We start from the raw sequence: 27,021 nt of genomic DNA, 5'->3' as shown, positions 1-27,021 counted from the left end.
GTCATCGGCTTTCAACATTCGACTAAAGGGGGGTTCTACTGGTACAAATTCACTTATGCCCGGACCTTATTAGACCCACTAGAATCTCCACACCGGCAACAACGCCATCAACAACTCTAATCTTGTCTCCCACCGCCTTTGAGATTGCCTCCTCCATTCCGGCCATCCCTGCACATCCTAGACAGATTGCTGTAGCGCCATTCTGAACCGCCTTGAGCGCTGCTTCACCAATCCTCTGACTCACCACTTCCGGCGACGCATCATGGAGTTCTAACACGCCCAAGCCTGTCGAAAACGTGCCCGCAAATAACGTTTCAGACCCGAGAAACGCCCTGACGGCTTCGCTGAGCAGTACTTCCCATATCTTAACCGTTGTGACGATGGCAAACTTTCCACCAAGCGCGAGCGAGTGCAGAACCGACGCCTGAAAAATTCCCAGCACCGGCTTGGTCGTGTGCTCCTTCAAGCAATGAACCAGAGGATGATCCGAGTAACACGCGACAAGAAAGCCGTCATAGTTGTCCAAGAGCGGGATCAGGGTCGGTAAACAGTTCGCCGCGGATGTAATCTCCGTCGTGACGGAATCAATCTGCAGCGGCCCGCCGAGTGGGCCCGTGAAGTAGTCGTAGTCGAACTCAGCTGGCGGCCGCAGTACTTCTTTCAGCGTGTCTGAGACCGAGGAAGACGAATTTGGATTGACGACTAAAATGGAAGGCATCTTGGAATTAATTATTCCTAGTGTTGCTTCGGGATGATATTGGCCGAGCAGGACCCTGACGAATCCCCTCTCATTGCATCCGCGCGATTTAGAGTTTGTAGGTTGGTGAGCCGACTCACCTGATTGAACCAGACTTAAGCACAGCATATCTTCTCATGATTGCCCATGCGAAACAGCAATTCCTAATGTAACCTGGCGGACGTCGTGTATGAGACAGATTTCTGTAGCACGGAGCTTAATTAACATGAAGGAAAGAACGAAAGAGATAAATCCTCCACTGGAACCTATCCAGTTATTCCCTTGGGCGAGCTCGGAAGCAAACGTAAGAAAATTTGACTTGGGGAGTCGTTTCGTGTTTTCGAGTTTAACGCTGAGCGGTCAGCTGTACATGGCAGTCGGAGCAGGAACTACGGAAGGCTGCTCGGTTATGAACCACCGATATATAATCTGCCATACTGCTGGTGAAATGAATGGTCCTCGATTAGTATTTGCTTGGCATGTGTCGCGCAAAACCAAAGTGCACTTTCAAGCAATAGCTCAGTAGCGAGGTCCTCTCCAGCTGTCAATATGAAGTTCAATCATACCAACTGGTCGCTCGGCTGGGAATTTGTCGTCGTCGTTTGGTAGATCCGAGACGATGGCTGCGCCCTGTTTGACGATTTTGATACCAAAGCCGCAAATTGGTCAATCTGATGCGCAAATTGGGCGATACTTGGGGGAAAGTTTTGAAGACTTTGCACTTCAATTCTTTGAAGTGTATGAGACGATTATCAATCGTCCTGAGATTACAAACTCTAGTAGCCTTTTAGCAGTTGGACATACACTCAGTCTGTTGCAGAAATCGCCATGTCAAATTGATCACCATAACTCCGCAATTGCTTGATGCCGAAGGTGTCCGGGGCAGCATTAGTAAGGTCTCATAAATAGAAATTCCGGGGGGCCTGACATTAGCTTGCGTTTATAGTGAAGATAGACCGCTACTCGAACGGATCTTGTATTAATCTCTCCAGCATAGCCACGTGCGTCTGTGTAGCTTGCAAAATTATTCCGTTCAAATTGAAATTTATAGTGATTGATCATATATTGTTCATATTTTAAGAGTACTACATTTGTTCAATTACTGAGTAACTGACCACTTTACAGATCCATCAGCTACCATTAAAGGAATTTTAAACGGTCGACAAACTACTATGAAGCAAGATCACAAAATCACACGAATAGAGTATTACACAAACGAAACGGAACAAGTAATCTAAAAGCAATCCCAGGCAACTTTTGGTTTCTACTCGACCTGAGCGAATGCCCGACGGATGGGCGAGCGGAGAGGAACGCCCTTCCAAAAATCGATGGTCTTCTCAGCGCGCTCGGCGATGCCTTCGCCAGTGAAACCGAACTTCTTGTAGACCTGGGCGAATGGGCCGGAAGCACCGAACCTATTAATGCCAAATTGCTCGTGGGAGTATTTTTGCCAGCCGTTCGTGGTCATGACCTCAACGGAGAGAATAGGATGGCCGTCAGGGAAAACAGACAGTCTGTACTCCTCGCCTGCAAAAGTGTTAATCTTTAATTCGCAGAGCAGGGAACACCACGAAACTACTTACTCTGCTTGTCAAAGGTATGCCAGTCGGGCAAAGAAACGAGACGAGCCTTGTAGCCCTTAGACTCAAGGATCTTGGTTGCCTCGAGCGCGAGGTAGACTTCGGAACCAGTGGAGACGATAGTCACATCTGCACCGTCGACCTCCTTAAGGACGTAACCGCCTTTGATAGCCTTCTCGATGGTGGAGCCCTCCAGTTGAGGAAGGTTTTGACGAGAGAGAGCGAGGATGGACGGAGTGTGGGTTTCAGTAAGAGCCTTGTAGTAGGCAGCAGAGGTCTCATTACCGTCGGCAGGACGCCACACCATAATGTTGGGAGTAGCACGGAAGTGAGCAAGAGTCTCAATAGGCTGGTGGGTGGGACCATCCTCACCGAGACCAATGGAGTCGTGGGTAGCGACCCAGATAAGGCGCACCTCCGAGAGAGCGGAAAGTCGGACTGCACCAGCGGCGTATGAAACAAAGTTCAAGAAAGTACCGCCGAATGGGATCAACCCGCCATACGCAGCAAGACCGTTCATGATGGCACCCATAGCATGCTCACGGACACCATATCGGATATATCGGCCAGAGTACTCGCCGAAACCAGAAGAAAGAGGCTGGAAATCAACAGCGGTCTTCCATCTTGTGAAGTTAGAGCCAGTCAGGTCGGCTGAGCCACCTATGAGACTAGGAACAACATCGCAGATCTTATTGAGGACGGTCTCGGAAAGCTTACGCGAAGCAATTGCGGGATCGCTGGTGGTGTAAACTGGGAGGGCCTTCTCCCAGCCCTCAGGAAGCTTGTTCTCGATTCTCAGTTTCAGGTCGGCAGCGAGCTCAGGGTACTCAGAAGTGTACTTGGCGAAGAGTTGGTTCCATGCCTCCTCAGCAGCAGCACCGGCAGCAGCCTGCTTAGCAGCCAGGTCATAAACCTCTTGGGGGACAACGAACGAGTCGTTGGGATCGAAACCGAAGAGTTCCTTAACATGGGCTGCATCGTCCTTCTTCAAGGGGTTTCCGTGGACACCGTGGGTGCCCTGGAGCTTAGAACCGAAACCAATGGTGGTGGTAACCTTGATGATAGATGGCTTGTCCTTGACCGACTGAGCCTCCTCAATGGCAGCGGCGATGCCAGCAAGGTCATTGTCGCCATCCTTGACCCAGACAGTGTGCCAGCCATAGGCCTCATATCGCTTGAGGACATCCTCAGTCAATGCCTGATCAGTATCACCATCAATAGAGATATGGTTGTCGTCATAGAAAACAATCAAATTTCCAAGCTGCAAGTGACCCGCAGTTGAGGAGGCCTCCGAAGCGACACCCTCCATCACGCAGCCATCGCCCATGATAGCATAAGTGTAGTTGTTGAATAGCTCATAACCAGGCTTGTTAAATCTCGCGGCGAAGTGAGCCTCGGCCATGGCAAGACCGACAGCATTGGAAACACCCTGTCCGAGAGGACCAGTGGTAACTAAGAAGAATTTAGCAATTCCATTCGTGCTGTATGCGCGTTGCGAATTAGACGAACTTACCTTCAACGCCGGGAGTGTCGGCAGCCTCAGGATGGCCGGGAGTCTTAGAGCCGAGCTGACGGAAGCTCTTCAAGTCATCTAAGCTCAACTCATATCCATATAGGTGAAGAAGCGCATACAACAGCATGCAACCATGCCCATTACTACGCGACAAGCAATTGTTAATATCTAAATCAGTAGTAGCACATCAATGGCGTACCTCAAGACAAATCGGTCTCTATTCATGAACTTAGGGTTCTTAGGATTGAAGGTCATGAACTTGTTGAACAAGACGTGAGAGACAGGAGCAAGACCCATAGGAGCTACATGATTGGATATGATCAGCCATTTGTCCCATGTTTGGATTGAAAGTCAAAGAAACGGTGAAGGCAGTCGTACCACCAGGGTGTCCTGAGTTGGCCTTGATCGTAGCATCAACCTAGCAAGCAATTGATCAGTTTGCGGTCCAAATAAATGACAAACATCGTATTCTATCAATATCTCTCATGAATTCCGGCCACAATCTCCGAATGAGAGCTATTTCGATTGATCATCCAAGTCGCTACAAGTCGCCGCATCGCCACACCAACCAGACAGGAAACTTACCGCAAGGAGACGGATGGTGTTGATCGAAAGAGTGTCGAGTTTGTCAAAGGAAGGAGCCATCTTTACTGCGGAATTGAAGCAATTGGCAAGAGTCCGGCGGGGAGTAGTGACAGAGGATAACAGAGAAATAGCGAGAGGGTGACGGGCTGGAGACGCCCGTTTTAAGTGACCGCCGCGTACCAGAGCGCCCAATTATTAACTCCTAACATCGATCGCAAATGCCTAGTTTGCGCCTTATATGCTATGGCTCATGGCGGTTATGCCCTAATGCGCGTGTTACTAGCCCACTTGAATCCGTGCTCCACAGTTCGCCATGTGTGCATATCAATCAATGTTGGGCCTGCGGCTATCGATCTTGACGGACCAAACACGTCCAGCTGCCGAGTACACCCGGAACTACTGCCGCGCTCGACCGAGCGATCCGACTTGTTCCAGCGCCAAGGGAATATAACTGTTAATTATATCAGACTCTAGTAAGATGGAATTAATATCGGCTGCATATTAAGATTCTCGGACATAAGTGGCATTAATAATATCTCTACCTTTTAGTTAGCAGTGTGTGCTAACAAATTGTCGAGAACAAGTTGATGGTTAGGGTATGTCGTTGTGGGGGCCATTAGTGGGGGATGGCGGCCGTTGGACAAACCAAAACCACAATCTTGTCGAATTAATTAACAAACATATTTACCTGATAACAACATAGTTTGTTAATTGTTATGATCTGTTATATGTGGGGTAATGTTTGTTGCTTAATTAGTAAAATTAGTAAACGATGGAGCTGTAGAAGGTGCCATTTTGGACAGGATGCACGGTTGTAGCCAGCCATATCTAGTGGTATAGACTGTATGGTAGCCTTACAGATGTCGCAGGGATACTCAGACAGGGCCTACGGAAGCTCATCTGCATGCCCTTAGCATTCAACAAGACCATTTATTAATTGTACACGGTCAATATCTAGAGCGCATAAATGCCTGGTTCACGGTGGGCCGTTTACGGCTATCTTCGCGCCCAAATTTCATGCTCTACAATTGTAAAAAACCATTACCATTGCGATTCAGCAAGAACGGTGAAGCCGCACGAGATGACAATTTAATAGAATTTACAGACAACTGCCGTGCCGGTACGCGCCAGACAATTCTATATGTAAGTTGAATAAACTGCCATTTCAATCGACAAAAAAAAGCGGTACAGGTCCTCATAATCATTTATCTGCTGCACGGCATTTTGGCTGCAGTTCCCTGGAACTTTTTCTAGATGCAAGCATAGCATGATTATGAGTTCGCTGGATTCGAAGCCAAGCGTCAAAGTTAAATGGTGCAGATGTTAATTATGTTATACTGTCCTCGAAGAAGTATTGTTTATACTGCGAATTGCCGACATGGAGACACGACATCCACTGATGGAATACAGTTTGACTCGAATAAGGCTTTTCGCAGATACAAGCGATTCGTGAAATCAGATTCCTTCTCTTTCAACTACATTACTACAATCCAGACAGTCATTTGGTGATTTGGATTTGGTAGTAGAACCGCTCAAGGTCACATTGTACAAGGCGTGATGGTCATTCGCTCCTGTAGCCATTATTTTGATACTGAGATGGCTATTGAGCTTCCCGCCGGGCACTAAAAGACTTGTTAGCATCACGTGATTTTAATGTTGTTGTGCGGTTAAATCCATATACACCAAAGCCAGCGCAATATGAAGCATCAAGTAAGACGATGGATAGCATATACGCCATATATGCACGGACTTTAGTTTTGCCGCGCGCTCGCCAAATTCAATGTATCTAACTTCGCCTTTTGATGTGGGACTCATGAATTTTGTTCCAGTTCAGCTGCTGAAGGTTTGCCCTTCTGTGGATGAATAGGAACTCCCTGGTTGTTTGACTTGTTCGATACTATTGCGTCGGGTGTTATAGGCTGGCTGTGGACTGTTTCCAAACGCGTGGGACTTTGTGATACTGCAGGCGGGCAAACTGCTGGCCTGGCTAAGTGCTCAGTGATTACGAGGATTTAGCCTTACGTCCAGAGGAGTATCATTGTACGCAACCAGATTGTTGCATATCGAAACCACCACCAAGTGTGGGCTAGAAAAGGCATTAAAATGGTGATGTATAAATCGAAGGGTTTTCGTGGCAGGCCCCTAAGTGTTATCACCATTGTCGGCGCGTCATTGCTACTGCTCTTCTATCTATTTTCGTCGTCCTCATCTTCATCAAAAGCTCAGAAACGGCCACCACCAGCTATTGGCGGGACGAAATCGATCAGTCATTACCAACTTAACGAGCTTCAGTCGACACATCACTCATTTGAAAAACACGAGCGCGTTCTTATCCTGACACCCATTGCTCGGTTTTACGACGAATACTGGAACAACCTCATAAATTTCGATTATCCACACGAACTTATCGAAGTGGGTTTTATCCTGCCGAGGGGCAGAGAGGCTAACAGCGCGCTATTACGACTGGAAGAAGCAGTTAAGAAACTCCAAACCGGGGCGAAGAAGAACCGTTTTGCCAAGGTCACGATATTGCGACAAGACTTCGATAGCCCGTTTTCTCAAAGCGAAAAGGATAGGCACGCCCTGAGCGGACAAAAAGAACGGCGGGCGGCGATGGCGCGAGCACGAAATTCATTGTTCACCACGACGATCAATGCTGGCATAAGTTGGGTGTTGTGGTTGGATGCCGATATCGTCGAGACTCCGCGTACTCTCGTGCAGGACCTCGCGGCACATAACAAGCCGATTATAGTTGCGAATTGCTATCAGCGATATGTAGATCACGGCGAGAACAAGATACGAGCGTATGATTTCAATAGTTGGCAGGACAGTGATACAGCGTTGCAAATGGCGAAAGACATGAGTGATGACGAGGTTATTTTTGAAGGTACGTCTGTTAAGCGGTTCGTTGGTCCACAATAATATCTAATATTTTGCATTAGGATACGCTGAGATGGCCACTTATCGTACACTAATGTCCTATCAGTATGTGTCAGGTAACGACCTCCACGAAGAAATTCAATTAGATGGCGTGGGAGCGTAAGTTATAGTGCAAATTGTCATAATTGAATTGTAGAACTAATTGTGACAGTACTGCTTTGCTAGTGAAGGCGGAAGTTCACCGTGACGGCGCAATGTTCCCTTCATTCCCATTCTACCACTTAATAGAATCAGAGGGTTTTGCCAAGATGGCCAAGCGACTGGGATATCAATCCTATGGGCTACCAAACTATTTGATTTATCACTATAACGAGTAGCGGCAATAATATTGATCAAGATGTCATAGAAAGTTTGGTACATCCGCTGTATATCATCTTAATGCATAGGTCTTCTTTACCGTTTCTTTTAAATGTTAGAAGTTTGTTTTGTTGTATACTTCTCATCCGGTTCTCCATTTAGTACCATGAATGAGTGTGATTTAAGACTCGGCGCATTTTCAGTTTGGCGTCTGATTGCCTGGGCTTGACGGGTGAAGTCCATGTCTGTGTATATGTCTACTTTGTGTATCTGTGTATACGGCTAATGGTGTATAAATTCAATATCCTTTGTATCCAGGTCTGTAGGCGGATAGGCGGATTTGGCGGATGCAGATGGCGGATATGGCGGATAATTCGTACTAATTAAATTTAAAAAACGGTCAAAATCTGCCATCCTCAGCAAACAATCGCGTATACAAAGAAGCGCAGTATCAAATAAGTCAACCTATGGTCTGAAAAGTAGATGATGAACATGTTAATGAAATAGGGTGACTATAGAGGTTATTCTAGCACTGGCGTACGTGCTCACATGTAGCGGGGATTACGGACCAAATAGGTTGGGTCCGCTACAAGCGAGTCCATTTAGGCAATTCAAATATCATGTTAGTGAGCTTTGCGAAATTTTAAAGAAATTAGATATTAAGATAGCTATATAATATTAACTTAATGAATTTTGCAAATTTTTGAAGGCGGATTCAAAGGCGGATACATATCTCCCAATTTCAAAAGGCGCCAAATTTTCCCATATCCGCATCCGCCACAGCCTTGTTTGTATCTTGTTCGGAGAGCCAGAACAGTCAACATGCGGAAGACATGATACTGGTCTGAGTATTCGTCTGGGGGACACTCAAAGAAACAAGTTTTCTTTTCCTCCAACGCCGTGCAGCAGCAAAGCAGGTCCCCCCGAGTGGCTTGTCACAGTATATTTGTCATATGCAAACCCAATTATAGCGTGCGGCTTATTTGCATGACTCTCTTGACCTTTTTTTAGGGCCTCGGATTGCCAACGAGACTCGATCATCCTTGAGATTGCCAATGATGTCATACAGGGCCTGCTAGTTGATCTTTCAACTCAGTATTGTCGACGCTTGCCAACAAAACAAGTGGCAATTGTCAATTGAGAACTCAAATACATTTACAGGACTAGTGACAATTCCAAGGCACAGAACTTTTGCGGATGTCTGCGTAATTATTAAAAGTGCGTCGTGTAGGGGTGATCTCATGCAAACTTGCGAGCCGCCTCCTGCGACACGGTCGATGTCATACAGACAACTCGTCAGCACAGGCACGCGTTCCAACAACTCAGCCACGTTCATGTTTAATGCACAGCAATTCTTCGCGTCAATAGATAATTCTGCGCATTTCCAATTTATCGTTCTCTTTGGAGCGTAGCGCAAGGCAATGGTTCTTTCTAGTATTCTAGGGCGGCGCACGCCAGGGATCTCTCCCGGACCAAGTCGAAGTGCTTCCCCGCATCCTGCTCTTGCAGAGCCCTCGCTTATTTTGAGGATCTACGTGTTAAAGGTAAAACCAGCTATGTTAAGTGCTGCGAACGAACCGGATCCGTGCTAACGCCCACTAGGCAAAAGATCTAGCCGCACTCGATCGAGGCGGTACCAGCGATCCGGTGCGGGACTACTGAAATACAGAATGGCATTTGAGGTAGAAACTAATCTAGTCGACGAACTAGTACACCGTAATCGTATTGGATGATTTCAAAGCCACGACTCAGTCTATTCCGAAGACATTGAATCCGGAATGGAACGCAGTGTTCAATGTTGGACTCTATCCTACCGACTCGGAGTATATTCTCGAAGGAACTTTGTGGGACAAAGATCGCTTCTCGAAAGTAATATACATTATAGCGGCAACTGATCTGTAAATTTGTTAATATTCTCTTTATAGGACTATTTGGGAAGCTTTGACATATCTCTCATTGAGAACTTTAACCAGAGTAATGTGAAGGTCGTTGACAAGGATGAAAACGAGTATGTGATGGACGACATGGCATACCGGTAGTAGACTAAGAATAGTATTAGGCCACAATGGTATCCGCTATATTCATCTAGAGCGAGGAAAACATATGTGAGAGGCTATATCTACATCAAGCTTGCTCTTGTTTGTCCTCTTGATCCTGGTGCAACCAATGAGATTCTCCTGAGCAAATGGAAGACACTGGTGTCGCAACGACCTGATCCCGCGGCGCCGTTAATGAATCTTTCTGACAGCGACAGTGTGCCTGACAATAGTAGTAGTTCGGAGAGCTCGGATGAGGGAAACGAGGAGGAAAGTGAAACTTCACCCGAAACAACTGCAGATAGCTCTTCCGCGAATGTTTCCGGCAGGACTTCTAGACGTCGTCGATTGAGACTGAGGCGTCGACGAAGTCATAAGCCGTATCACGTTGGAAGCTTGGCGGATGTCGTAGGCGTCGTCTTTTTTGAGATCGTCAAGGTTGCGGATCTGCCACCAGAGCGCAATGTCACGAGAACAGGATTCGACATGGACCCTTTTGTTGTTGTGTCGTTTGGAAAGAGCGTGGTGCGCACAGGAGTTCAGAGACACAATTTGAACCCTGTATATAACGAAAAAGTCCTCTTCCAGATTCTTCGACATGAGCAAGGATACACATTCAACTTAACTGTCATAGATCGAGATGCACTCTCTAGCAACGATTTCGTGGCCAAGGCGTCGATCCCGGTACAAGATATTCTCAAACTAGGCCCAAACCCGGATCCTGATACTGGTCTCTATAACATGCCGCTCCCTCAATTGCCTACTCGGCCAACAAGCTCCAGGGGGCAGTCCAGAAGCAGAGGCAGTCGCAGTCCATCTCAGGTACCATCGCGTTCGCATACCCCAGTACCTTCTTCGGACCATCCAGAAAAACTATGGGACGCCGTGAAGAATACAGGTGCTGCAACTAATGAGTCCATGGATCAGTCTATGACAACCTTTAATATCCCGCTAATCCTTAAGCACAAATCGCGGTGGGAGGACAAGCATAGTCCAGAAATTCAAATTCGAGCAAAGTATGTTCCGTATGCAGCTTTAAGGCAACAGTTCTGGAAATATCTGCTAGTTCTTTATGATGGTGATGAGAGTAGCATGATTTCTCGGTATGAATTGGACGAATTGTTGGAGTATTTAGGGTCCACACTTCATAGCTCCACGGTGGATGGCTTTTTCTCACGATTTGGCAAAACACTTGACGAAGATTTGACTTTCGACGAAACTATTATTTGCTTGGAGCACCAACTTCACAAAGACGGTGATGGACGTCCAAAGTTAACTGAGCATGCATTTCCAATCGCGGCGGCTTCTACGGAGGGTCTATTTCCGCATACAGCCGAATCGGAATTTAGTGCTCGGCAAACTAGATCTGCCCAAGAATATGGCCGTTTAGTCGCTGACCGTTTAGACCCGTCGTTTGATGCTGTGGTCGAAGACACCTACTCGCGGTTCGAGAACGAGTTTCGTGCTCTCAAAACGGACGAGGGAATATCTCCTGAGAAGACGCCGAACACGACAGATGAATCGAGTACGAAACAATCTGATGACAGTATGCAAGATAGTGCCGCAACTCCAGTTGAATCCTATTATGAGGAGATAGAGGAGAAGGCTGAGGAGCATGTCATTACGATCAGGGAATGTCCCGTTTGCCATCAACCGAGACTTGATAAACGTGCCGAGGTTGATATTATTACACATCTTGCTATGTGCGCTAGTCTGGACTGGAAGCAGGTTGATCTCTTAACGATGAATGCATACGTGACTTCAGACCAAGCCAAGAGGAAATGGGTCGGAAAGGTAGATTGTCCATGTCTATTTGCTAAGCAGTAACGCAGGACTGAGGACTCACTTATGGAATAGGTAGTTTCAAAACTTGGATATGGTGGTTACAAACTTGGTGCAAATTCTGCAAACATCCTTGTTCAAGATCGAATTACCGGCTACATTTCTGAAGAACGCATGAGCACGTATGTTCGTTTAGGAATCCGTTTGCTGTACAAAGGTCTCAAGAGCCGGGAAATGGAGCGGAAAAGAAGTAAGTACTTCTGAGGTAATCTCCGTGGCATCATAACTCTAATGTTGACATGTCAGTCCGGAGAATCCTGGCCTCGTTGAGTGTCAAACAAGGCAAGAAGTATGATGACAGTCAGTCTGTGAAATTCATTATGCCATTCATCGAATTTCACCAACTTGATCTGTCGGAAGTCTTAAAGTCGCTAGATGAGTTTAAGACGTGAGTAAGTCCATGAACAAGTACGAAAGCAATCTAACTGGGCATTAGTTTTAATCAATTTTTTTACCGCGAACTGAAGCCGGGTTCACGACCATGTGCAGCAACGGATCAACCAAAGATTGCAACTTCACCGGCTGACTGCCGTACGGTCGTTTTCGATAGCATCGACCAAGCAACGCAGATCTGGGTCAAAGGAAAGGAGTTTAGTCTTGGACGTCTATTTGGTGCTGCCTATCCTGACGAAGTTAAGAACTTTGTCAGTGGTTCTATGGGGATTTTTAGATTAGCTCCTCAAGTAAGCTTGAGTGATGTAGTAATTGAGATAGGTGGGCTAACCGGAGTTCAGGACTATCACAGATTTCATATTCCCGTGGATGGCATTCTTGGCCGCCCCAAGTTGATTGAAGGAGCTTATTATACTGTCAATCCGATGGCAATCAGATCGGAGTACGCACTCCATTCACGTCTGGTATATTGAGAGTTATTAATGATTATTAGCCTCGATGTCTATGGTGAGAATGTCCGCGTCCTCGTTCCCATTGATTCCGACGAATTTGGAAGAGTCATGGTTGTCTGCATCGGTGCCATGATGGTCGGTAGCACAGTAATTACCGCAAAAGAAGGACAACGGGTATCTCGTACTGAAGAACTCGGGTATTTTCAGTTTGGCGGGAGCACCTTGCTTTTGTTTTTCCAACCTGGTAAACTAGAATTCGACTCCGATCTTATTAGTAACTCGAAAGATTCATTGGAAACCTTGGTAAGATGCTCCGACTACAGTTCTATCTAAATGTAGAATTTGAATTGATCGATAATTATTCTAGATTCGCGTGGGAATGTCCATCGGTCATACACCGGACGTGGATGAACGGCTTCCGGTTCATGGCAAAGTGGAGGAGATGTCAGAAAAAGAGAAAGTAGAGGCTGCAAGGAGAATCGAGGGTAGTCTGGCGCCCAAGGTTGACGAATTTTAGGCTGAGACATATTGCTGTTGTATGGTCGCGAACGAGAGCTTGCGGTGGTTGCCCAAAAATACATAATTTAAGAATTCTTATTTGCAAGCTGGATGTTAATTGATCTTTTCCACGTTGTTGTGAAATTCTAATACGCTTAAGTATGTCGGTCTATTGATAGGCTCGAACGGTGCAATTGATCTTGGATACGGTAGTGTGAGAGGTGAATCGTGCAGAATCTAGCTGAACGTGCCACAACTCATTAACAATTTCGTGCATGCGTTGGAAAACATGCGCATATATATGCATCTTAGAGCTGAAATTTGCTTTAACTAAGACAGATGGCTCTTTGCTGATCGCATTGTTTGAGTGAGCACCCCATACAAATCCCACATCTGCGAGCGCGCCGCTTTCGCGTTGTTGGGATTGGCCGTTGCCGGGACAACCAGCATCTGACAACAACCGAACCCAAAACCTAGCCATCCACCTTCGTCTGGCATTGCATCACGGCCAGGTCGACGTTACCAAGATAATCATCTTGACACCACGCGTCCGACACCGCTCGGCTTAGCCCTCCGGAATTTATTATGACAAGGTGTGCTGTTTAGTGATAGTATTCGCAGACTTGAGGCAGCAGTTCGTCAAAAGAGGATTTTCCAGCTGGTCAAAGGGTGTTTCTGCTATCACAGCTACAAAGTATTCGCTCCTCGGCATCGCATATCAACGAGGAAGTGTATAATCGGTCGACGCGTTAAAAGGAATATTCCATTGTGAAGCAGATATCAGAGCTTTGTTATTGTGCGATTGAGTATTGGGAACCTGCACAGCGGAGGAGTTTTATGCATCAACTCAAATCAACAGTATAGTAAACAGCATTGACACCGCGTGATTAACACCATTTGGCAAACGCAGATTAGATAAACGACCTGAGAGAATTGCTATGCCGTCACGGCACGCGTCGGTAGCTACAGTGACTGTGCCGCCAGTAGGAGGGTCTACTTTAACAGCATCGATTAATTTATCGAACGCGATGCGGCCGCCGTCAACGACTAGGTTAGGTCGGAAACGGAAAGCCGGCGAGGCAAGTAATGGAGAGCAAGCAGGTGTTGAAGAGGCTTTGGCGGTACGGCGTGAGAAGGAAAATGCTGGTGGTAGAGCTAGTGGCGCCGCTCCTGATACTGCGAGACGAAGGAGAGCGGCTGCTGTCGCTGCTGAAACGAAGATATTAGAAAGTTCACGGAAAAATAAGGTATGACGTATTGATTTACTAAGATGTCAAACATGCTAACAATCCGTGCTATAGAAGGGTCGAAAAGGTAATGCGTTTTAATAATCATAGTTGTAACTATGCTGACATTAATTATCATAGCTCCAGCAGAGGACGACGACGGATTCGTGTTTACCAGAGTGCGAAATATACCACCACCTTTGCCACCTCCAGATGCGTCACCAGTAGCAGCAACGAACGGTATAACAAAACGGAACGCAACACAAGCCAGTAGCATTGCGACATTCAACAACGCCAATCTGTTACGAAAGCCATTCAGTTTTGAAGATGAGTCTCCGATACTGGGAGCCAGTAAACCATCGCCACCACCGTCCCATCTATCGACCAAAAAGGCATTTAATTTAGATTCGACTCAATCATTTTCAGAAGAGTCGCAGACTACAGTCGTATCCCTCCCACTTACCGACACGCCAATGATCAGACGGAATCAGCAATTACGGCAACACGCTCCGAATGGTCGACGGAGTAGTTTAGGCTTACGCGGGAAACGGGCGAGCTCGCTGAGCAGCGGGCTAGTTGGTACGATTGTCTTGCTTTCAAAGAGTTCTAATATACTCACCCAATCTAGCTGTACCGCATGCCGATATATCGTCAGAGGACTTCTACAAGCATTTAGATTCAGACTTGCCAGATCCGCATCGCATGAAACAACTTCTGACGTGGTGTGCACATCGGAGTATGGAGACAAAGGATCTCGCGAAAGAACGCTGGGCTCATTCACCGGCCGCTGCGATTGGTACGGTTGGCTCGTTTTCTATCTGCATTTACTTCTACTAAGATTAACGTAATTCAGCTCGCGTGATTGAGGAACAATTGTTAAGAGATTTAACAGATGGTAAAATATCGACAAGTTGGTGGAATCGCCCTGTATGTGTATCCAGGATTCGTGATCTGATAGAAGTATAAACTAACCGCATTTCCAGGATGATGAAGATCGGCTGAAGAAGCCAAATCCGCAGAATATCGCAAATCTAGCCAAGATAGACGAGTTCAAGAAACGATTAGAGCGGTATGTACCTTAGGGTGGATTATGAGAGAACTAATGTTAACAGCATTTCCAGGCTGCGAGCAGAGAAGAAAGCCTGGGCAGAAGTTGAGGCAGATATTAAGCCAATAGTTCCACCATCATCCAATATTGATGTGTCGTTATTATTACCGAAAGAAGCTGCATTCTTGTCACGACAAGCAGGTATGACTACCGACGAGTCACAACCGAGTGCGGAAGCTATAGCACTGGCGGCCAAAGATGTGGAACTCCATCTCGATTCCCTGCGGCATTCGATGCACAGAGTCCAGGCATTGTCGGCCGCTGCGGAAAAGTATGCCGACCAAGTTCTGCGGGACGTAGCCAGTGCCATGGCCAAAACTGAACAGAAGGCTCGTACGATTGCTGGCACTGAAGGTGTGGGTATGCGGGAAATTTTGCAAACATTAACGAAAGTCGATCGGCTATGATATTTGCCTTAGAAATATCTTTTATTGGAATAAGAGTAGATGTATGATAAACATTCAAGTTGGGAGTTTACCTATTTTGTGTGGTGTCGAGGTTAAGAGGCAAGTTCTGCCTTGTTATTATGCATTAGTAAACTAGTTTATTGATAATTTCTGTACCACTAAGGATAGGTTTTACATGGCCTAGTAAGATCGTAGTTGATTAACTTTGATGCTACATCTAAATTACAGGCAACCGCCGAATTAAGGTTTGGTGTGGTTCCTTGACGGGAATGGCGGGGAGAAATACCGCGCCCCATATTCTTCGCGGCAATGACACATGGCTGGTAGTACCGCCACTTGTATCACGATTACGAACCGTCTGCATAGTCATTGTGTTAATTTTCTCATAGGCAGCTCCATTATTTGGTCACATAGACCATTAATCTCGCATAATTTACCATCAGTGGTCGCAAGCTCACATCAGGACACAACTGGGACAAGATTGCTCCGAGCGCCGAAATCCTATTCGCCGGGGAGCAACTTCCGAATACGGAAGAAATCCTGGTCATTTATCATGGAGAAACATCAAGGCTTAGTAGACACGACCGCCAATGAGGTGTATTTTGTCCGATTAGGCACAATCCAACGGCACGCCCGTGTGGTACCGGCTGATGTGCGGGAACCGCTACTCAAGTACTTCAAGCACAAGATGTTCTTTGCGTTTGGATGGGATGTATTTGCGGGCCGTGTGGGAAGTGCGGCCAAAGCAGAACTTTTTGTGGCGAACAATCAGGTAGAATATTTCCTGAGTGAGATTGATCGGCGGGGTGGCGTCAAGATTGACGGAATCGAGGACACGAACAAGGTTGATCCCCAAATGATACGGGGATTGAAACATATCGTCAAGACTATGGATGTGGCGGATTTTCTTGAGAAGATTGGCAAGGAAGGACTTAAGTACGACTCTTCCCCGAGAGCGCTGTGGACGCAGGAACAGCGGGCGAGAAAGAAAGAAATCGAGGCGGCGAAGAAGGCCGAAAAGAGGGAGCAGGCACGAAAACGGTCTCTCGAGATGGAACGTATGGTTAAGCAGTACATCGACGACCAGGTGATGGTATTCATTGCTGTGGACGTCGAAGTGTATGAGCTCAACCACAACTGCGTCACAGAGGTTGGTGTCGCTATATTGGATTTGAGTAAAGGGAACACAAAGAATACGAAACCCTCTGGGCGTCATTTTCGGGTAAAGGAATATATGCATTTGAAAAATGGCAGGTTTGTCGATGACGCGTCAGAGAAATTCGAGTTTGGTGAGTCTGAGATATTGACTCTAAAAGAGTGCGCAAACGAGGTGAAGACGATTTTTGAGAGGTATGGGGATAAGGCAGTGTTTGTTGGTCACGATGCTGCAAATGATGTCCGTTATTTGAGACAGGTTGGAGTGGAACTACCCGAGGAATTGCCGACTGCCGATACGTTGACATTGTGGAAGATCTCTCACGGCGAAGACGCACCATCAACGCTCGGGAACCTGTTGATCGAGTGCGATATCACGTCATGGAATCTGCATAATGCCGGAAATGATGCATATTATACTGTCCAGGTTTTGATGGCGATGTACGGCAAATTCGAGAGTAAGGAATAAATCCACAGGTCACGTTGTGTCAATATTGCAACTGTTGGAGTTTAGGGACGCATTATTCTATTTGTCGCGCAATAATAATACAATATGTATTTTTAGAACCAAGCTCGAGGCACGATTTCCAGCGATGGATCACGAATGCAATAGAACAACCCGCAAATGATATTAGCGAACCTTGCACGCAGTAAGCACACCAAAGTTGAGCGGGCATCTACAGAGCGGACTACATTTAAGCACAACTACAAGGTCTGCATGTGGTAAGAGAAGACATATGATTGCGCCAATAAGTTTAATGAGCGCGGGCAGGTGAGTCGATTTTAAAAGTCAATGAACATGGGGGCGCCATCGGACTCGCAGATTGGAGCAGTTCCGAGCTCTAGTCCGGTTCGACAATGAACAAACGGCGGTTCGAGTTCCACGGTTTCGTGGGGTTAGGGGTTGGCAAGTCTGTTAGAGCTTGCCCGGTGCGGCACGTTGCCTTTCCCAGCCTCGGCCGCGGCGCTCAGTTCGGCGGGAGACAACGGCCGTGCGCTACTTCCCCATCGCGTCAAGGACGTGACGGCAGCCTTCCCAGCTTTCGAAAGCCAGGGCATCAACATATCCCATCACAGGGCTTCCGGCTCCTGCCAACACTCTACGCGTCTCTGCGACAATGGCCCAGTCTGCACTCTCCGCGGCGCTGTCCGCGCTGTCCAGAGAGCCCGCCGACAAATCCTTAATCCGCGTCCCGTCCGCTGCCCCCTCCTACTCGCCTGAGAACACCGCCATACAAAGCGAGGGCAGCGACAGCAACACATACGGCAGCAGTAGTGCGATGACAGCCGTGTACGCTTCCATCAGACGGCGGTCCGACAGCATCTCTCCGAGAACGCGGCCCGTCTCGTCGCCCATCACCTCGGCCGGCGGTCGCACCCACACAACCGTGTCCGGTTCGTTCCGTGGGCCTATACCTTCGAGCTCCTTCCCCTCGTCCTCGAACGCGAGTGTGCCTGTGTCGCCCAACATGTTCCCGTTCTCGCCACCCACCAGCGGCGTCCGTGTGCTTCGCGACAGGCGTAGACGCGGCAGTAGCGTCGTCACGACGACGATTCTTAGTCCGTACGACGGTGAGCTCATGTTCTCGTCCTCTTTCGATGACCACGAGCTGGTGATGAACGAAGACGACGGTGATATGGACGACATGGACGTCGACGAGATGGATCTTGACTACAAAAGCGACACCGACGAAGAGGACTGGCAGTCAGCTGGTGTTGAGTCGCTTCGACGTGGGAACGCGTTCAACCTCATGGGCAAGCATAGCGCATCCTCGTCTTCGTCGGACTCCTGCTTCTCTGCGACTTCCCGGGCCTCGGTTTCGTCGACCGGAACTGCAGACACCAAACTGAGCATGTATGGGCAGTCGGTGCCAGCTGTGGCTTCCATGAAGCCTATTAAGATGCCGCTTAATCAGACTTCTAAAGGTTTCGGTGCGCATATGGATATGAGTAGACAGGAACGAGAGGCGGATGCAATTCAGGCGTTGGTTCAGCTACGGTCATTGTAAATAGTGTGTTTGTATTTGCGTTATCGGACTGGGTTTGTTAATGGGTTCTGGGTCATTACTTGTTTGCGCTGCCTATAGAGCCGATTTTGATGTTTGTGACTGGAGAGTATTCAGTCAACCAACACCTATTCTAATTAAGGTTGTATATTTACGTTATTATTTCAATAATTTTTTCACTTGTATTTGTACCTCTTTACTTTCGGATCATAGAGTCAACGGCTGTAATTTCGTTTCAATGTTAAATAGATCGTCAGGTACATCTCACTACATTGTAAATGCTTCATTTCTGCTTGTCGTAATTCTGCATGCAAGCAGTAAACCAAGCAGTGCAACGTATCTTAAGAACGCAGTAGGCAGAGAATGTTCCGTACTTACAGGGACGTTGGTTGGGTGTGCGAAGTGGGGGAAGTAGAGGAAGTACTGCGAACACCGTCCCTGATGTCACTCTGAGTGCACCCATAATAACCTTGGTCTTTAACGCATATATCTTCCCCACCAAGCTTGTCACAGATTATAATTTTACGAGGGTCCCTCCTCATAGCTCTCGATATATGACGACTCTAGTTTTTCCACAGGTATAGTCATCCTGTTGGGAATTTAGTCATGATCAGTCCTTCGGACCAGGGAGAGTATCCAGTCAGGACCGGCATCGGATTCGGTAAGCACCAAAGCAATTCAGCGCAGGCATTTGAATTGAAATGTGAGTGTCGTTATTTAAGATGGTTGGGAATAAGCTTTGGCCCGTTTGGAAGTCCTAATTGTTCAAATTCTAGACAACTTCAAGCCAGATTCTATAGACGACTCTCGACCTTCGACATTAACCCGATCTGGATTGGAGTTTACATTAGAGTCACCAGGAATTCAAGTATGGCGTTCCTTTCCGAAATTCGGTCAAGTCAGCGTTATATTAATGCAAATAACAGAACGGAGAGTCTTTTTTCTTCAACGGGCAGCACTCCGAGACGAAAGACATCGACTGCCTGCTGGTGTATGACAAGGAGACCGAGGTTGGTAGTTTGCTATTAAGATACTACTGAGAATCCTAATAATGTTATCAAGTCATTTGTTCTGCATCATGTGTCCGGCATAATACGATTGAAGCCACAACGGTCCGCCCCTAGGCAATGGAATACGGAGGCACCCACGAACGGTTATCACCAGTCGCAGTCGTCGTCTTCTATATCCTCTTCAGCTAACTCACCAGCCAAACCTACGACGTTGAAGGTCCCCAAAGATGAAAGAGTTATTGAGTTACCGTCATTAGAAGACGAGCCAGACGTCGAATATAACAGTCAGCCTGAGCCTGAGTCACGATTTGATGGAGGACCAGAGTCAGAACCAACAGCGAATGCGAATGCGAATGCGAAGACGGGGGCAGACGTCCCACCGTCTCCGAGGATTGCTAGACGACAGCCAACGCCAGTGAGTGACGAAGACGAGTCGGACGCTGACGATAACAACCTGCCCGGTAACGTTCCTACACGAGTACCTACTCGAGCGCCTGTCCAAAATGTCGACGGCACTTCGTCAGACGAAGACGATGATGGCGATATCAATATGACCAATGTACCTCCGCAAAATAGAGAAGTAGAATCATCTGACGAGGACGCGGAGGATGTGCCACCTCCTCCACGGCACGCTCAAGTTTCGTTAAGGTCAGTCACGGCCAGAGCGCCCATCAGCTTGCGGGGATATACGGGAGGTGGCCGTGTGGAAGATGACATCTCGTCTAGTAGCGAGGAAGAATAAGACTACATATTGTAATGGTTTTCAAAGTATTTGCTGAGGCTTTTGTTTCTTTGCTTGCATTGGCATTTTGGAAGTCGGAATACGGATCAGCTGCTTTGGTTAGGCGTCTATAGAGTTCAAAGTATATAAAATATGAATGCTTAGCATTACTGTAATACATCAAAGCAGAGGTATTACTGCAATGAGTCGACTCTTCAGACAATTTGCTCGTAGAACCGTATCATCGGATCATCTCTACAAGTCCAGCGGTTATTTGGTAAGCAAAAAAAAATTATGACAATGCAGCTTGGCAGAATAGTTTAAATGACATATATTAGTAGCTCACTGGAAGTAAAAGTACGAACTGTTATGTTGCCTTCGTTTCCGCAAACTTACGCCAGTCACTAGACTTGTAACCCCCAAGCTAGCTAAATCCTTGCATCCCCACAAATTTTTCTCGACTTCGGTTAATCATTGATCACAAAGCTGGCACGAACAAATCAGCAAAACAAGTCCTTATTTTCTCTATCTTTTTGATTGACTGTTAAAATTGTCTACGAATTATGACGCAAATTATCAGTTACAGCGCCGAAATTTAATCTCGTCCTCAATTCTCCATCTCTCAGTTGTGCGTTTATGGCACAACCGCGAGTGCGATTTGGACGTTCAGTGAAGTTGTTTACCAACCTTCTCGGTAAACACAACAAACGCGCTTGTCCCATCACATCCTCGCTGCCTCCTCTGACCGTCTATCATCACCCGCAATCACTCTTTCACTGCTTCATTCATACCACCGCCAGTGTATCCACACCTGAGCAGAGTGAAAAAATGGCGCGCGACGTGATATCGCTCTCTTCGGATGAGGACGACTGGAACGATGGCGATTATTCGCCTGCTTCGGTACGTGCTATTTGAGGGACTGATCTGTAGATAAACGATACTAACACGTCTGTTAAGATTAGAAAGACCGCTTTACCGCGTAGAGCTGCTGCTACCGCTTCAAAGAAGCGTACGATTGAGGACTCGTCTGATGTTTTCGACTTCGACGAGCCTGACGATGATGACGACTTCCAGATGACGCCACCCAAGAAGACCAAGCTTTCGTCCATCACGAAGAAGGTGCCTGCGGAGAAAAAGGCTCCAGCTGCTAAGAAGACGACTACGAGTACTACAAAAACAGCGGTTGCGATCAAAGATAGCATTCCTAAGGCGCAATCTAACGCGAAGACTACAAAGACCGCGGCAAAACCTCGGGCAACGGTGAGACCTTTGGAGCCAAGGGAGAATGAGATGAATTTGTCATTTTCATCACCTGCAGCCTCGAACAAGATGAATGTCGACTTTGACTCCTTGCCATCCTCTCCTGCAATAGCGAAGCCTGAGTCCAGGACTGAGAATTCTAAGTCCAAGTCAAACTCGGAGACGTACCAGAAACTCACGCAGCTGGAGCATATCTTGAAACGTCCTGATACTTACATTGGCTCTGTTGAATACAACGAAAGGTTGATGTGGACATTCGACAAGGACAGCAGTGCCATGGCATATAAGTATGATTATCAGATCAGTCCCTTTTGCAAAACACGACCTAACTGCAATATAGGTGTGTTCGATTTGTTCCCGGTCTTTACAAGATTTTTGATGAAATCTTGGTTAATGCGGCCGACAACAAGGTCCGTGACCCAAATATGGATACGCTCAAGGTGTCAATCGACAGGGAGTCCACTCAAGTCGTCATTTACAATAATGGCCGCGGTATTCCCATTGAGATGCACGAGAAGGAAAAAATGTATATTCCAGAGCTCATTTTTGGTAACCTCTTAACGTCCAGTAACTACGATGACGACGAGCGAAAGGTTACTGGCGGTCGAAACGGTTACGGTGCGAAGCTTTGCAATATTTTCTCCACAGAATTTATTGTGGAGACCGCAGATAAAACTACAAAGAAGAAATACAAACAAGTCTGGACCAACAATATGGGCAAAGTTGGCAAACCCAAGATTACTGAGAACTCCAAGGGTGATGAGTACACGAAGATTTCCTTCAAACCTGATCTCAAACTTTTCGGCATGACCAAGCTTGATGATGACTTGATTGGAATTATGATGCGTCGTGTGTATGATTTGGCCGGCTCGGTCAAAAACGTCAAGGTCTATCTCAACAATGACAGACTGAAGATTAGGAACTTCAAACAGTATATTGAGATGTATGTCAATGCTCTTTCTGGCAATGTAACAGCTAAAGAGGAGTCCGCTGTCAAGAAGAACGAGTCTGGTGGCGATGATGATGACAGCCCGGATAGGGCCGTTACACCTGCCGGACCAAAACCTGTTATCATCCAAGAGATTGTAAATGACAGGTGGGAGATCGGATTCGCCGTTTCCGATGGCACGTTCAATCAGGTGTCCTTCGTCAACTCGATTGCAACAACTTCTGGTGGCACTCACGTTAACTATGTTTGCGATCAGATTGTCAATAAGCTGGCGGAGAATATTAAGAAGAAGAACAAGAGCGGTAATGTGAAGCCACAGCAAATCCGTAATAATATCTTTTTGTTTGTCAATTGTCAGATCGAGAATCCCGCATTCACATCGCAAACGAAGGAACAGTTGACTACTCGTCCTTTAGCGTTCGGATCGAAGTGCGTACTTTCGGAGGAGTTTTTCAAGAAGATTCAGAGAACTAGCATCATCGATAACATCATGGATATCGCTACTCAGAATGCGGATAAGGAGCTTAAGAAAACAGATGGTTCCAGACGTAACAGGTACGTTTCGAGTGTTGTATATCCCAGATCCACCCGTAGGGCTAATGGTTGTAGGATTACTGGACTTGTCAAGCTCGATGATGCCAACAAAGCAGGTACTAAAGACGGACACAAGTGTACTTTGATTTTGACAGAGGGTGACTCTGCCAAGGCACTTGCAGTCGCTGGACTTAGTGTTGTTGGACGGGATTATTATGGCGTGTACCCATTACGAGGAAAGCTACTCAATGTTCGTGAAGCTTCTCACGATCAGATCATAAAGAACGCGGAAATTCAAGCTATCAAGCAGATTATGGGGCTCCAGCACAAAAAGCATTATACATCTACGAAGGATCTTCGTTATGGACATTTGATGATCTTCACTGATCAGGATCACGACGGCAGTCACATCAAAGGTTTACTAATAAATTTCTTAGAGTCAACGTTCCCTGGGTTGCTCGATATTCCTGGATTCTTGATCGAGTTCATTACGCCTATCGTTAAGGTTACGGTCACGAAGGGAAACCAAAAAACAGTAATTCCATTCTATACTATGCCAGAGTACGAATTTTGGAAGGAGACTGAAGGCAGAAGCTGCATTTGGAAGCACAAATATTACAAGGTAGGCTCTAGGTCAACTGTTGTAACTGTGAATCGTTGTAATGTTGATTCTTTAGGGTCTTGGTACGTCGTCGTCAGCTGAAGGTCGCGAATACTTCCACCAGCTTGATCGTCATTTGAAAGAGTTCCATGCTATCCAGGACGGTGACCGTGACCTCATAGATCTCGCTTTCTCGAAGAAGAAAGCAGACGAGCGCAAAGAATGGCTGCGATTGTTCAAGCCTGGAACCCATTTAGACCCTACACTGCCGAAGGTGCCTATCGCCGATTTCATCAACAAAGAGCTTATTTTATTCAGTATGGCGGATAATATTCGCTCTATTCCTTCAGTTCTTGATGGACTGAAGCCTGGGCAGCGAAAAGTGCTGTTTGGCTGTTTTAAGCGAAATTTGAAAACCGAAATTCGCGTTGCTCAGCTTGCGGGCTACGTTTCAGAGCAATCGGCATACCATCATGGTGAACAGTCGCTGATTCAGACTATAGTCAGTATGGCGCAAGATTTTGTTGGGAGTAACAATTTGAACTTATTGCTTCCTAATGGCTGCTTTGGTACTCGTGCGACCGGCGGCAAGGACGCTTCGGCACCTAGGTACATCTTCACTGAGCTTACTCCACTTACAAGAAAGATATTTCACGCTGACGACGAGCCGACCCTCAACTATCTTACTGACGACGACAAGAAGATAGAGCCGGAATGGTATCTTCCGGTTCTTCCGATGTTACTCGTTAACGGTGCGGATGGTATTGGTACAGGCTGGAGTACTTCTATCCCAAACTACAATCCCGTCGATATTGTCAATAATATCCGCCGCATGATGAGAAATGAAGAACTTATTCCTATGGATCCATGGTACCGGAATTGGCATGGCACCATGGAACGCATCGCACCTGATAAATACAAGGTTTCTGGTACCATTCGACAAGTCGACGCGAATACTGTGGAGATTACCGAACTTCCTATCCGTCAATGGACGGCTACCGTGAAAGAGTTCTTATTGGCCGGTATGACGGGAACTGAGAAGAATAAGCCTTGGATTAAGGATATGACTGAGCAGCATGCCATGGATATTAAATTCGTTGTTCAGCTTAGCGATGAGGAAATGCGAAACGCTTTAAGCGAGGGTTTACTTAATAGATTTAAGCTTACCAGCACAATTAGCTTGAACAACATTGTCGCGTTCGATGCCGCAGGCAGAATTCGAAAATACGAGAGCGTCGAAGATATCTTGAAAGATTTCTACTATGTGCGTTTGGATTACTATCAACGTCGCAAGGATCATCTAGGGAGCGTCTTGACGGATCACCTTGACAGATTGAACAGCCAGGCTCGCTTTGTTAAGTTGATTATTGACAAGCAGCTGGTTGTTTCTAACCGAAAGCGTGCAGACCTTGTTGTGGAGCTCAAGAAGTTGAAGTTTCCACCAATTTCGAAGGCGAAGAAGTTCGGTCCATTAGGAGAGGATGAGTCTTTGCCTGATGCCGAGAGTGATGCGGACGAGAGTAGCACCATGGACTTGTCGTCCTACGATTATCTTCTCGGTATGCCAATTTGGTCACTGACTCGGGAACGATACGAAAAACTTCTCCGTGAAAGAGACGCCAAAGAGGAGGAGCTCAATGTATTGTTGAAGAAATCCGCAAAGGATTTGTGGAATCACGATCTTGACGAGTTTGAGAAAGGATGGAAGCAATTCTTGAAGCCGGATGAAATTAACAGAACTGCTGTTGCCCCAGCGGCTCAGACCAAAAAGTCGAAGCAGCGCAAGCTGTTAAAATAGATTAGAAATCTAGAGATAGATCGGCATTGCAACGCTTGAAGGTTATGCTTTGTCTGTATATACTATGTATATTTTGTAAGCTGGATATATACATGTGGGCTTCTATTATAAATCTTTTGAGGTATCATTGCTATTTGTTATATACTAGATGTTAGCCAATTTAAGGTGATCTTTCTTGCGTAGATGAACGAGAGAGGAGTGAGTTCTGAGCAGCAGTATCACTTGTATTAAACGGCCACCAAACCCCGGATTTTGAACATTAGGAACAAAATGCCGAGATCGGGTGGTTCCATCCTGCATGCCACCTGGCAAGACCAGCTGGCAAGGAGACAAGGCTCAGCGCACGCCTCGGCCCGTACGGCTAAGTTAACTCGGCCGACCAAGGAACGTGCTCGCATACATAAATCTATCTAAAGGGAACATCCATTTGGACAAAGGTGTAGGGAAAATTCCTCCGGGCAAAACAAAAACCCAGTGGGAAAACAAATATTCCCGGAGGTAAAAACCTAACACTGTTCCTTGCGAGCCTGACGGCTCCCCGTGCCCACAGTCGAGACCGCCCTCCTTCCCCGAAAGGCGAGTGGCTGTGCTCGCATATAGATCTCCCAACAAGAATCTATAGAAAGGAACATCCAATTGGACAAGGGCGTAGGGAAATCCTCCGGGAAAAACAAAAACCCAGTGGGAAAACAAAGAGTCCCGGAGGTAAAACCTAACACTGTTCCTTATGAGCCTGTAAAGGCTCCCCTCTTGACGCCTGTCGACAAGGCGTCGCTGGGACCGGTAGTGGACCAAGTGGCTTGGTTCTTGCCGACTTGGATTCATCCCGATTCCAGACCGCCCTCTGACCCCCTGTAGTGCTCGCATTTGCTTGACGAGGATCTCAGCCTGTCACAGACTCCCCTCCTGACTCCTTGTCGACAAGGCGTCGCTGGAACCGCTAGTGGGACCAAGTGGCTTGGTTCTTGCCGTCTTGGACTCATCCTGGTTCCTGACTGCCCTCTCACCCCCTGTAGAGAACGCGTCGCCGGAACTGGTAATGGACCAAGCTTGGTCATCACCGTTCTTGAAACCAGTCCTGCTTTGCCCGTCATCGTCTGCTTCCTTTGAATGTTAGCCGTGTGACCAGATTGTACGAATTGCAAAAAGTACTCACATGCGTTTAAAGAGGATCTCAGTCAGTCACGACTCCCCTCTTACGGCCATGTAGAACGCGTCGCTGGAATCGGCTTTGCTCTCGCCGGATCCATTCTCCGTGTATTTGCAACGACGATGACAGGGAACGGCAACAGCAGCAGCGGGGACAGGTGGAGATATTAATAACCAGAGAGAGGCACAGAAACCAGCGCGTGTCGGATGCGAGTTCGCGACGGA

At 46.9% G+C, this 27,021-nt stretch overlaps 10 protein-coding genes across 10 annotated transcripts; 7 read left to right on the top strand and 3 right to left on the bottom strand.

The window, feature by feature from the left end:
* Positions 1–49: 49 nt before the first annotated feature.
* Positions 50–718, bottom strand: POJ06DRAFT_197995 (Asp/Glu/hydantoin racemase; the record flags this gene model as incomplete). Its single annotated transcript, XM_056185090.1, has 1 exon — positions 50–718. The coding sequence occupies one exon, from the start codon at positions 716–718 to the stop codon at positions 50–52; it is 669 nt and encodes a 222-aa protein (XP_056043554.1).
* A 1,039-nt stretch (positions 719–1,757) lies between these two features.
* On the bottom strand, positions 1,758–4,577 carry POJ06DRAFT_255419 (Transketolase, thiamine diphosphate binding domain-containing protein). Its single transcript, XM_056187893.1, has 6 exons — positions 4,415–4,577; positions 4,208–4,247; positions 4,029–4,131; positions 3,830–3,972; positions 2,320–3,768; positions 1,758–2,263 (listed from the first exon to the last, which is right to left on the bottom strand). The coding sequence occupies exons 1-6, from the start codon at positions 4,472–4,474 to the stop codon at positions 2,001–2,003; spliced, it is 2,058 nt and encodes a 685-aa protein (XP_056043553.1). The 5' UTR covers positions 4,475–4,577; the 3' UTR covers positions 1,758–2,000.
* A 1,603-nt stretch (positions 4,578–6,180) lies between these two features.
* POJ06DRAFT_255412 (Anp1-domain-containing protein) lies at positions 6,181–8,108 on the top strand. The gene is made up of 3 exons (XM_056187892.1): positions 6,181–7,301; positions 7,357–7,453; positions 7,506–8,108. Exons 1-3 carry the CDS (start codon positions 6,518–6,520, stop codon positions 7,669–7,671), a joined length of 1,047 nt encoding a protein of 348 aa, XP_056043552.1. The 5' UTR covers positions 6,181–6,517; the 3' UTR covers positions 7,672–8,108.
* Positions 8,109–9,072: 964 nt separating this feature from the next.
* POJ06DRAFT_268972 (phosphatidylserine decarboxylase-domain-containing protein) lies at positions 9,073–12,891 on the top strand (the record flags this gene model as incomplete). The annotated part of the gene is made up of 11 exons (XM_056189346.1): positions 9,073–9,195; positions 9,254–9,298; positions 9,362–9,520; positions 9,577–9,659; positions 9,711–11,481; positions 11,545–11,719; positions 11,776–11,917; positions 11,966–12,212; positions 12,264–12,364; positions 12,416–12,677; positions 12,742–12,891. 11 exons carry the CDS (start codon positions 9,073–9,075, stop codon positions 12,889–12,891), a joined length of 3,258 nt encoding a protein of 1,085 aa, XP_056043551.1.
* A 424-nt stretch (positions 12,892–13,315) lies between these two features.
* Positions 13,316–15,777, top strand: POJ06DRAFT_255395 (Mis12-Mtw1 protein family-domain-containing protein). The gene is made up of 7 exons (XM_056187891.1): positions 13,316–14,119; positions 14,174–14,186; positions 14,240–14,677; positions 14,727–14,894; positions 14,952–15,025; positions 15,082–15,167; positions 15,220–15,777. The coding sequence occupies exons 1-7, from the start codon at positions 13,811–13,813 to the stop codon at positions 15,611–15,613; spliced, it is 1,482 nt and encodes a 493-aa protein (XP_056043550.1). The 5' UTR covers positions 13,316–13,810; the 3' UTR covers positions 15,614–15,777.
* An 887-nt stretch (positions 15,778–16,664) lies between these two features.
* Positions 16,665–17,237, top strand: POJ06DRAFT_282102 (ribonuclease H-like domain-containing protein; the record flags this gene model as incomplete). The annotated part of the gene is made up of 1 exon (XM_056189996.1): positions 16,665–17,237. One exon carries the CDS (start codon positions 16,665–16,667, stop codon positions 17,235–17,237), a length of 573 nt encoding a protein of 190 aa, XP_056043549.1.
* A 429-nt stretch (positions 17,238–17,666) lies between these two features.
* POJ06DRAFT_124289 (uncharacterized protein) lies at positions 17,667–18,917 on the top strand. Its single transcript, XM_056184282.1, has one exon. The coding sequence runs from the start codon at positions 17,887–17,889 to the stop codon at positions 18,775–18,777; it is 891 nt and encodes a 296-aa protein (XP_056043548.1). The 5' UTR covers positions 17,667–17,886; the 3' UTR covers positions 18,778–18,917.
* A 266-nt stretch (positions 18,918–19,183) lies between these two features.
* Positions 19,184–20,717, top strand: POJ06DRAFT_255392 (RNA polymerase II transcription elongation factor-domain-containing protein). The gene is made up of 4 exons (XM_056187890.1): positions 19,184–19,477; positions 19,551–19,642; positions 19,701–19,784; positions 19,837–20,717. Exons 1-4 carry the CDS (start codon positions 19,381–19,383, stop codon positions 20,524–20,526), a joined length of 963 nt encoding a protein of 320 aa, XP_056043547.1. The 5' UTR covers positions 19,184–19,380; the 3' UTR covers positions 20,527–20,717.
* A 461-nt stretch (positions 20,718–21,178) lies between these two features.
* POJ06DRAFT_211442 (DNA topoisomerase) lies at positions 21,179–25,893 on the top strand. The gene is made up of 5 exons (XM_056185445.1): positions 21,179–21,405; positions 21,463–22,052; positions 22,106–23,269; positions 23,324–23,870; positions 23,926–25,893. Exons 1-5 carry the CDS (start codon positions 21,334–21,336, stop codon positions 25,645–25,647), a joined length of 4,095 nt encoding a protein of 1,364 aa, XP_056043546.1. The 5' UTR covers positions 21,179–21,333; the 3' UTR covers positions 25,648–25,893.
* On the bottom strand, positions 25,867–26,180 carry POJ06DRAFT_255389 (uncharacterized protein). Its single transcript, XM_056187889.1, has one exon. The coding sequence runs from the start codon at positions 26,043–26,045 to the stop codon at positions 25,875–25,877; it is 171 nt and encodes a 56-aa protein (XP_056043545.1). The 5' UTR covers positions 26,046–26,180; the 3' UTR covers positions 25,867–25,874.
* Positions 26,181–27,021: the final 841 nt, after the last annotated feature.

Source organism: Lipomyces tetrasporus, assembly GCF_029532465.1.
Source record: "Lipomyces tetrasporus strain NRRL Y-64009 chromosome Unknown POJ06scaffold_6, whole genome shotgun sequence".
In the NCBI taxonomy this organism is placed as follows: Eukaryota; Fungi; Ascomycota; class Lipomycetes; order Lipomycetales; family Lipomycetaceae; genus Lipomyces; species Lipomyces tetrasporus.
This window is presented reverse-complemented; position numbering and strand designations above follow the sequence as displayed.